The sequence below is a fragment of the Arvicola amphibius genome, chromosome 3 (genome assembly GCF_903992535.2).
Source record: "Arvicola amphibius chromosome 3, mArvAmp1.2, whole genome shotgun sequence".
NCBI lineage: Eukaryota > Metazoa > Chordata > Mammalia > Rodentia > Cricetidae > Arvicola > Arvicola amphibius.
In genome coordinates, this window is record NC_052049.1 from 35,470,771 (window position 1) to 35,481,510 (window position 10,740).

The 10,740-nt window shown below is 44.4% G+C and overlaps 1 protein-coding gene across 1 annotated transcript; it reads left to right on the forward strand.

Moving 5' to 3' along the window:
• Window positions 1–352: 352 nt before the first annotated feature.
• Gzmk (granzyme K) lies at window positions 353–10,377 on the forward strand. The gene is made up of 5 exons (XM_038322956.1): window positions 353–484; window positions 735–882; window positions 6,055–6,205; window positions 6,980–7,249; window positions 10,029–10,377. Exons 1-5 carry the CDS (start codon window positions 421–423, stop codon window positions 10,188–10,190), a joined length of 795 nt encoding a protein of 264 aa, XP_038178884.1. The 5' UTR covers window positions 353–420; the 3' UTR covers window positions 10,191–10,377.
• Window positions 10,378–10,740: the final 363 nt, after the last annotated feature.

Here is a 10,740-nt window from a genome sequence, read left to right on the forward strand (position 1 = left end):
ACTTTTCTACTGTTAGGAGTCCTAATGTAAATATCCGATATGTGACCTCAAAGGGATCATGATCCACAGGTTGAGAACGACTGATTTAGAGCAAGAACCATCTTTAAACTGTCTACAGTGCACTGGGGTCTTAGCAGCCTGGGTATTTTCTGTTCTTTCACCGTTTGTGCCAAGAACGCGCATCCGGAACGAGTTCTTCACGGCACACTGGCAGCACAGACCTGAAACTCCCCAAACTGATAGTTACTCTGAAAACTTGGGTGTGAAAGCTCTAACCTCTGGAGCATGTGAGGTGAGAAGCTTGTAAGAGAAAAGGAAAGTAAGAAAGAGAGAAAAAACCCAACCCTCTTCAGCATCTTCTTCATCGGTCGCAGAGCAAAGCAGTTCCTCTGTGCTCCTCAACGCTGAAGCATCGTAATTATGAGGCTTTCTTCATTTGCTCTGTTTGTCCTGATGACTGCTGGGGTTTATCTGTGCTCAGAGTGTAAGTATCTCCTGCTCCTGCCACGTGAACATGATATCATGTGAACATGGTATGACGCTCTAGTGATTACGCTGTTAACAATGTAAAGTCTTTTCCTTCTCACCTGCTAGCCCGGCAAGGTATAGCGACTATTGGGTAGCGCTGCTGTTTTATTGGTCTCGAAAGAGAGTATCGTGACAACAGTGCCTGCTGTCTGAAGGCTTGGATGCCACTGCTGGACCATGTGGAATCTCTCGGCTCACTTTTACAGGCTTCCACACTGAGATTATTGGAGGGAGAGAAGTACCGCCACATTCCAGGCCGTTTATGGCTTCCATCCAGTACCGCGGCCGTCACATCTGTGGGGGAGCCCTGATTCATCCGCAGTGGGTGCTAACAGCAGCCCACTGCTACTCTTGGTGAGTCCCCATGCTTTTCCGTGTGTGTGGCTCTCCGTGACTACGAAGAACGACTCGCGTTAGACAAAGCTTACTCCAGGAATTAAGAGCAGTAAGATGGCCATAAAAGAGAATGATTAAAACGATCTACTCTAGTAAGTAATTTAGAATGTATGTACTGCTTATCTCTGGAATGTTCCATGTAGTGTTCAACAGCAGTTGACCACAAGCAACTGAAATTGCTGAAGGGAAGCCTGTGTCCAAGGGGAGGTTACCATATCCTGTTTCATGGGGTTTTGAGAATTGGTGTTTTTTATTTAGATATTTCAGAATATTTGACATTTTTGGTAAGCACAGATATATTGCAGACAACACTGTGAGTATTGGCAAAGGATTTGCAGATTCTCTAGTTCTTCAGCCTTATGCTTTACCCTAGACATCTGAGGACCACTCTTTGGAAATCACAACAATAAGAGACAGCAACTTCCCTTGGGGGGGACAATTATAGAGGGTTTCTAAAAAGTGATCCGGAGCAGGTCAGCAGGGATGGGGATATTTAAAGGGAAGCTTTTCTGACCATAGAGGATAGCACCCCACCCCCAGATCCCTTCAGTTTAAGATGAAGTATAAAATCTGTCTTGGGATGTTGTGGAGACAGTCGGTAGGGAGCTGATGGTGCTCGCTTGAGTTTTCTGATTTCATTTCTTCTGTTTGCATATTTGTTTCTTTAAGCTTCTCGCCTGGATCCCTGATCACCTTCTCTTTTCCTTAAAACACAATAGCCCTTCACTTAAGAATATGTCTTAGGGACTAGAGAAATGGCTCAGTGCTTACAAGCACCTGCTGCTCTTGAGGAAATACAGGGTTTGCTTCCCAGCACCCACATGGTGGCTCACAACCATCTGTTAACTCTAGTTCCGGGGTCCAATGCCTTCTTCTGATCTCTGTGGGCACCAAGCTTGCATGTGGCACTCAGACATACATACAAGCAAAACACTCAAACATAAAATAAAATAAAGAAATCTAATAACAAAAAGTTAGCTGGGCATGGTGGCACACACCTTTAATCCCGGCACTCAGGAGGCAGAGGCAGGCGATCATATCTGTCTGAGTTCAAGGCCAGCCTGGTCTACCTGCTGAGCTTCATAGCAACCAGGGATAGATAGACACTGTCTCAAAAAAAAAAAAATCTATCTTAGATTCCAAAAATTGCTATCTAGACATCAACACCATCTAGACAGAACAACTGAACTCTCTTGACTCCCTGCTTTGATGATATTGTCTAGTTGCTGCCTTTTGATGGAACCCTGCTAGAAGCTCCAGGGCCTGAAAATAGCGGAAAGACACGGTTTCTAAAGAGAAAGTTGCTGGATTCCAGTTTCATATCCTTACTCACCCATGCACCCCTCCTTCTGTCCTGCTTCCCACATTACTAGAAAATCTCACTCAAGGCGAGGTTTGTTCCTCTCCAGATAGGCTTCTGGTGGTCACTCACAGCTCGTCAGACAAGGAGCTGAAGGTAGACTGTTCAATAGATGCTGGTGGGAAGGGGAAATAAAGAGAGGGTTTGTACTGGGGGCTAAGCGTGAGACCCGGTGCATGGCGTGTGAAGTCACAGCAGGAAGATAGATGAAGGTAGATGGTACTAAGTTAAACCTGAAAATTTGCCTAATGGGTTTAACTCAAGAAAAGTGTATCCCAAATTGGGGGGGAAGAGATTGTTTAAAATAACAACAACAATAACAATAATAATAACAATAATAAATAATAGAAGGGGAAGGGAGAGAAGGAAGGAGGGGAGGTTGAGGGAGAACTGAAGAGAGGTCTTGGAGTTTAAAAGAAATCTTGCTAAGTATCATTTTAAATGGCTGGCATATAAATGACTCCTAAGTATGTGGATCGAATTTCCTCCAGGGGACATTTGGGTGTAAAAACGTAGGCAGATCAGTGCTTGGAAAAATATTAAGACTTATGAAATTCAAAATATTTATGAAATAGTTCAATGGTGGCTTCCCACAAATGTGCTCACGAGGCTCCTGGGGGAACAGTTGACTAGGCCAGCCCTTCCTTTCGGCACAGTGACAGGGAGAGGCAAATCTGGGAGGAAGGCTCCCTCTCAACACCCGTCTACTCCAGTCTTCCTTCGTGCCTTGGCAGCTAACCCATCAAACCTAGAAGGAAACGGATACCGGGTATGGTGGCACTCTGAAGGCCAGGGCAGGAGGATTGCTGGTTTGAGGCTGGCTTGGAGCACCCAGGAAGAGCCTATCTACAAAGAAAGAAAGAAAAGTGAAGGAAATACATTTAAAAAAATACTCTTGAATTGTCTACTTTTGTTTTAAATCATCAGGAGAAAACTTTTGGCTCTTTTTACCCTCTTTGCTCCCTGGACCCTTTTTTCTCCCTCTCACGTGCCTAAAGACGTTATCAGGTGGAATCCTCCACAGCCTCTTTCACACAGCTGTGCACCACCAAGCTGCAGAGGCAAACCAATGGAACTGGTTTTGGTTTTGTTTGTGCGGTGCAGGAGGATTTGAACCTGAGGGCTCGTGCCTGCTAGGCTAGTGCTCTACCACCACTGAGCTACATCCCCAGCCCACACCAAGAGTTCTAATCCTGCTTGGATGTGCATCCCAGAGGCTCCACCTAATACATTCTTAATTTACCTGAACCCCAACTTCCTCGTCTATAAAATGAGGATGGTCTTCTCACCCACCTCACTGGGCTGCTGTTCCAGTGAAGGAAGTAGAGGAAGAATAGCTTATGCTTTAACACATGTTGCCAAGGATTGTTATATTGTCCTTGCAGCCTTCCATGGTAATAACCAAGCAGTAAACATGATGGCCCACTTGTGTGGATGGCTAGGACTGGGAATATTTCTGCTTTCTGACAGCCAGCGGCTTTTCTCTATCTGAGCCAAGAGAGACTCCAAGAAATAGAAACCCTGCCTTTGATGCCAGACCTCAGGAGCTGGCTGAAACAGTCTCTGCTTAGCATCAAGACAGGCTGGCCTAAGAAGCAAGACAAAGGAAGCCGGATACAAGGCAAAAGAAGAGCTCAGGGAAGAGCACTAGACTTGGGACACGAGCCCTGCTCCTGGCTCCTGCATCCTCTATGTGTGAGATGGGTCCCTTTGAACCAGGTAGAGGATCCATGAGGGCTGTGTGGCCCAGTGGCTTTAAAACCGAGGAGGGCACAGTGGGGCTCCACTGAGGCAGTCTTGGCAGCCATCTTGGGCAGACTGTGAAAGAGAAGAATGTATGACAAGCAATACCAGGGTTCTACTCTGCAGTTCCATGACGGAGCAGCCAGGGTGGGACTCAGGAAACTGCATACAAGTACCTCCAGGTGCTAAAGGCCGCTCTTGAAAAACCCCTGTGATGTGCAAATGAGTGAGCCCGGTACTAGGTTTCTCTTGTGGGAATTCACATCTAGACACAGATAAAGACACGGAGTCCAGAGAGATGGCTCAGTAAGGAAAAGACACTTACCAAGCCTGACCTGAAGCGGATCCCTGGGACCCACGTGGTGGAAGGAGAGAGCTAAGTCTTGAAAGACCTCTATGCACACACCATAGTACATACACATTGTGTGTGTGTGTGTGTGTGTGTGTGTGTCGGTCTGTCTGTCTGATTTTTTTTTAAGAAAAAGATTTTAAAGAGGTAGAATCCTAGAACTCAGGTAACTTCATTTACTCTATGGGCAGAAGATTTGACCGTGATGGGACCGATCGCAACTGAAAATCCAGAGAGCATATTGATCTGCACGGGGCTTATTAGCCTGTCGCAGTGGAGACAAAAATAGCTCTAACACTTCAAAGTCAGCAGCTAGTGGAGGACCGGGGTGAAAGACGAGAGAGCCCTGGAAATCTCAGTCAGATCCTTCACCAGCATCTACCTTCCTCAGAGGTGCTGGTACCTCACAACTGTCCTTGGGAGTGCTGTTTACAGACACACCCACTCTCTGGTCTCAGCAGAGGTCCTGGGGATTTTGTACCTTCCTCTCCCTCCAGAGCTTTGGGGTTTAGTGGGCAAGTTGGATTTGAGTTTGAATCCATCCAAGGAAATCTAATCCGTGTCCTCTGAGAAATTCCATCCCCATTCTGATTTCGCAATAGGCAAACTTTCAGCAAATAGAGCTGGGATTCCCAAAATAAGCTCTTTTTAGAAGTAGTAATTCCAGGCAGCCATAGGTCTGCCACCTGCGAACGCTCCCCACTGCCTTGCGGGTCCTTGGGACCTACACAGCCACTCCTTTCATTCCTTTTAGGTTCCTGTGTTCTTCTTGATTTTTAGGAACACAAATTTGTGTGTTTAAGTGTATGTGTTTCTGCTGTATCCTGCCTTGATCTCTTTTTCTAGTAGAAAAGATGGAGTTTTATCACAAATAAATACAAATTTTTCTTTAGTTTTTAAGACAAGGCTTTTCTATGTAACCCAGTTGGATTATATAGAAATGTGTAATATGTAATAATTCTGCCTCTGCGCCCCCCCCCCCGCATGATGGAAATTGCACTGACATATTTCTTTCTTTTCTTTTCTTTTCTTTTCTTTTCTTTGTTTTTTCCTTGTTTTTGGTTGGTTGGTTGATTGTTTTTATTGGTGTCTGTGTGTGTGTTTGTGTGTGTATGTGTGTGTGTGCACAAAAGCTTGAATACAGGACCTTGTGCAAGGTGGGCAAGGGCTCTACCACTGAGCTACACCTCTAGGGCATTTTTAGCACATCCTTGTTCTAAAAAAATTATTTGAAATGGCTTTCATAAATACACTACAACAGGAAATATCTGTAATACACAAATGGTTGCAACATGCAGCCAAAACGCCCCAAACAAAATCGGTTCTATTTTCATCATTGGCTATGAATGTACTCACATGTATTTGCTTGATCTGTAATAGGCCCAGGCTTCCTAGAATGAATCTATGAACAGATGAGCCAGCAGGTACCCGAGGCCTCACCTTATTTACCTAAACACGCTGTTGGAAAGATGCAGCAGCTCTAGGAATGGAGCACACTGACAGAGAAGCCAGAGATATGTGATGAGATCCACCAGGGCCTCCGTCCCTTCACCTGGCCCTAAGCAGGTCTCCTTGCACTCTGTCCTTGGTCTTTCATGCGTGTAACCTCCACCATTTCCCGCTTTGACTGTTGGGTTTGCACATCATTGTGTTACCTCCAATTCCTTTGCTCTTTTAGGTTTCCTAGAGGCCACTCTCCCACAGTGGTCTTAGGAGCACATTCTCTTTCAAAGAATGAGCCCACAAAACAAACATTGGAGATTAAAAAACTCATCCCATTCTCAAGATCTCGGTCGGGTTTCATATCACATGACATCATGCTAATAAAGGTAGGTAGATTTGCCTCCCTCAGTCTCTTTGATATTCTCATATAAGATCATTCCGTTAATCAACTACATGAAAGCATTTTGGCAGCACCTCCCTGTGTTTGAGGTAACTGAAATGTTCTATGAAAGCTCAAGTTACCCCATATACTCCCCTGAATGGAAAACAAAAACCACAAATGCATTAGAGACGTGTTTATGCCAGGGAAACCAATGGGACTGCTCCCTATGCGGAAGAGCAACATGTCAGCAGCCCCAAGGATCCCCAAGAAATGCTTTTCCCCCAAACGCTTTTCACATTAGTGACTGAAAACTACAACAGTTGTTTATGTAACAGAGCCAATTAAGGGACTTCGGGGAATCAGAAATGAGGTAAAACTTAGTCTAGACCATACTTTGTCCAACCCAAATGTAGTCTAGACCATACTCAGGGGCCCTATCCAGCAGGAAGCAGCCCAGCCCACAAAGTCATGACCTATACATGCCATTCCGCAGAAAACCCTCCAAGGCAGGGCAAAGGCCAGTTTGCTCAAGACTGGGTGGAACTCCTACTCTGTATATGCTCCCATCCCCAAACATCAGTGAGCTCCATGGAGAATGGAAATCACATTCAGAGAAAAACAGCTGAAAATGCAGCTGCAGAATCATCACCAGAGTAGATTCGAGGGGAAGAGATGCCTTCCTGAGGCAGAGGGACCACACACCCAATGCACGGTCAAATGGGATCTAGTTGCAGAAACCCCTGGGGAAGAATAGTCTACCCAGATTTCTATCTTTCAGCTTCACACTGCTGCAGAACTCAACAAGCATGTCCAACTGCTTCAACTGAGATCCAAAAACTATATTAGAAATGGAACCAAATGCCAGGTTACCGGCTGGGGAGCCACCAACCCAGATCTGTTAAAAAACTCCGATACCCTGCAAGAAGTCACTGTTACCATCATAAGCAGAAAACGCTGCAACAGCCAAAGCTATTACAACCACAAACCTGTTATAACCAGGGACATGATATGTGCAGGAGATGCCAAAGGCCAAAAGGATTCCTGCCAGGTAAGCATCTGTTGTGGAATTGTAGTGAGAAGGCGATCAGGCCCGCTTTTCATCCTGCCCAGCTCCCGCATGGCTAGCTTTACACCCGAAATAACAACACACAAATTGTATTCATTTAAACACTGCCTGGCCCATTAGCTCTAGCCTCTTACTGGCTAACTCTCACATCTTGATTAACCCATTTCTATTAATGTGTGTAGCACCACGAGGGGGTGGCTTACCGGGAAGAGTCTAACCACCGTCTATCTTGGGTAGAAGAAGCATGGCCCTGCCTCATTGCCTTCTTCCCAGCATTCTGTTCTGCCTACTCCACCCACCTATGTTCTGACCAAGCAGTATCTTTATTAATTAACCAATGAAAGCAACACATAGAAAGACTCACCAACATCATGGAATGTTTTTTTAAAGTATGTTACGTTTGTTTATGCTGTGAAACATTTGCTGCATTCTTTTATGTTGCATTTGTTTAACTCTGTGAAGCTGTGTTACTGTGCCTGTATAAAACACCTGATTGGTCTAATAAGGGGCTGAACAGCCAGTAGTGAAGCAGGAGAAAGGATAGGTGGGACTGGCAGGCAGAGAGAATAAATAGAAGGAAAAATCTGGGAAGAGGGATTGAGGAAGGAGAAAAAGAGGGAGAGGAGGACTCCAGGAGACAGCCACCCAGCTACACTGCAGGCCATGAAGAAAGAAGTGAAAAAAAGGTATGCAGAAATAGAGAAAGATTAAAACCCAGAAGCAAACAGGGAAACCCTGTCTCGAAAAACCAAAAAAAAAAAAAAAAAAAAAAAAAAAAAAACCCAGAAGCAAAATGTAGATGGGATAATTTAAGAAAAGCGAGCTAGAAACAAGCCCAGCTAAAGCTGGGCGTTCATAAGTAAGAATAAGACTCGGTGTGTACTTATTTGGGAGCTGGGTGGCAATGTCCTCAAAGAGTAAAGATTTAAAAACAGCCAACTTCAAGCATTCTCATTCGAAGTGGTGCCTCCGACTATGGAGACCAATGAACTGCGGGCACTTCTGCATTTTCTGACCCTGAGGGAAGGCATGGGGACCAGGAGGCCACAGTTCTGGAAATTTACTGTCCACTCTTGCAGGGTCCCCTACTCTTACGTACCTACCAGTGTGAACTTCTCCAGCAATTAAGCTGCTCTCATTAAATACTTGCTCGTCCCGTCAGACATCTGGCTGTATTTTAACAGGTGTCCACTGAAGGACATTACCATCCTTAGAAAGTCTGCCAGCCCTGAGGACATAAATAGAAGATAACTTACCACCCTCAAAGGACCATTTTTTTAAAGTGATCCTTAGAGAAGACTGAAAAGATGCATATGCCGAAGCTCAAAAGTACAGCTTGCATTTCTTAAATAACGTGGACTTCTAAGATAAAATGCCCACAGAAATGTATTTTTCACTGTTCTGGGAGTTGGAAAGTCCAGAGCAAGACAGTAGTGGATCTGGGGTCTCATGAGGAAAACATCCTGCTTCGTAGATTGTCTCTTTTCATCCTTACCTGGCTGAGGTAGGGAGTCTGGGATTTTGGTCAGTGCTCTAACCCCATTTGGGAGAAATCCTGCTTGATGACCTCACAAATCCCTACCTCAGCTGCTAGCCCTTGGGAGACTGGATTGCTCCTCATGATTGAGGGGACATAAGTCCTCAGACCACAGAATTTTTGTGCACAGAGATGGCGAGAAAACATTGGGTACACATTTTAGAGGACTAATAAGCAGCATAGATGACTTACTAATTTAAAGCCATTTTTATATTGTGTTTATTTATTTATGTATTATGTGAGTGGGCTCATAAACGCAGTCCATAGCACAAATGTGTAGGCCAGAGGACAATTTGTGGGAAGTTTCCTCTTTCCATGTGGGTCCTGGGGCAGAACTCAGGCCATCAGACTTGGTGACAAACAAGCTCTATCTGAGCTATATCTCGCTGGTCCCAGATTTTTAAAAATAAGAGTTTAATAGTTGCATTCTACTAAAGTAAGCCTTGCTGGGTTGGTTCAAAGACTCCCTGAGACCACCACTCTCCTAACCAGGTCAGCAACTCTAACTAGCCCTGACAATGTCCTGCACTTTGCCATGTGACCAACAGCAGACACTGGTCCTCATATTTGAGGACCAACTCTTTGACCAGAAGGCCATCCCACCTCCTCTATGACAGAATTCAGTTGTGTGCTCTGTTAGGGTGGGTCCTCTGAAATCCCCCCAGTTGGCGGGGGGTTACATACACAGAGCCATCTTCAAATGTGTGCAAGTGACAAATTAAAAACAAAACAACAGGAAAAGATAAGGGAAGCCCAACACAGTTCCTTCCATCACGCCATTTACAGTGTTCGGTTTTTCTTTCCTCCTGGTCTCAACAAAACTTTGGTTCTAAGCCCACTGGTGTCAAACTGACATTCACAATTTTGAGCTTTATTTTATTTCAGTGGATAATTTCAAACTCTATGTCTACCTGCTCTTTAACTAGCAAAGTCCAGAAGCCAGTGATTACCTAAGGGAGGTATGTACATAGATGTAGGGCAGAGAGAACAGAGACATAAAATGGGCAGAGAGACCAATCCATGGTTATACACAGAGATGCAAACACAGGGAGAAGCAAGGAAAGACAGACAGACAGACACAGAAAGCTTAATCTGAATGAGAGGCTGTGTTGGGGGCTCTGAGTCACAGAGAAACCAAAGACTGTTAATAACACTAAGGAACACAGTGACTTTAGGAAACCTCACCAGCTTCTCACTAAATATCTGCCAATTTTTCTTTTCCAGGGAGATTCAGGTGGCCCCTTGGTCTGCAAAGGTGTCTTCCATGCCATCGTCTCTGGGGGCTATAAATGTGGCGTTGCCAACAAACCTGGAATCTACACCCTATTGACTAAGAAATACCAGAGTTGGATCAAAAGCCAGCTTGCCCCACCCAGTGCGAACTGAGATTGTAAACGGCTTTTTAGATCTGCCAGTCACTTGCTTCTTGTTGTGAAATATGCTCGCAGATCAATTTCATCTGCAGAGGCAGCTGACTGCAGGAAGCCTGTGGTACAGCTGGGGCATATTTCTGTGTCTTAAGGACTCATTTTGTTTACTGCTGTCTAGGCAGCAGTAAATAAATAAATGCCTGAATTTGAGAGAAAATTAAAAACAAAAACAACAAACTCATTTTGTTAAGGAATCATGCTCTTTTTCATGTGTGTTAATGATTTATTTCTACCACGCTGGTTTCATTCTAAATAAAATGGAAAGTCTGTCTTTGTCTTTATGAATATCAAATATCCATCCTGCTTCCATCCACACTCCTCAAAGGGCATCTACAGAACACAATAATGGTAGCTCCTCCAATTATACTTGTGTTGGGATTTCTGCCAAATTATCCCATGCTATTCGGGTGTTTTTAATTATCATAAATTTTTTTTGTATTATCATAAAAATTTTAATGTGCTTTTAATGTGTTAAATGCTTTTTAAAAAGAATGTTTAATTATACA

What these genes read in the sequence shown, in the direction of transcription:
- Gzmk (XM_038322956.1), top strand. Translation starts at nt 421, where the DNA reads ATGAGGCTTTCTTCATTTGCTCTGTTTGTCCTGATGACTGCTGGGGTT. An exon ending in GCAGCCCACTGCTACTCTTG is followed by an intron (nt 883 to 6,054) that starts GTGAGTCCCCAT and finishes TTGCTCTTTTAG; the next exon opens with GTTTCCTAGAGGCCACTCTC. An exon ending in GCCAAAAGGATTCCTGCCAG is followed by an intron (nt 7,250 to 10,028) that starts GTAAGCATCTGT and finishes TTTCTTTTCCAG; the next exon opens with GGAGATTCAGGTGGCCCCTT.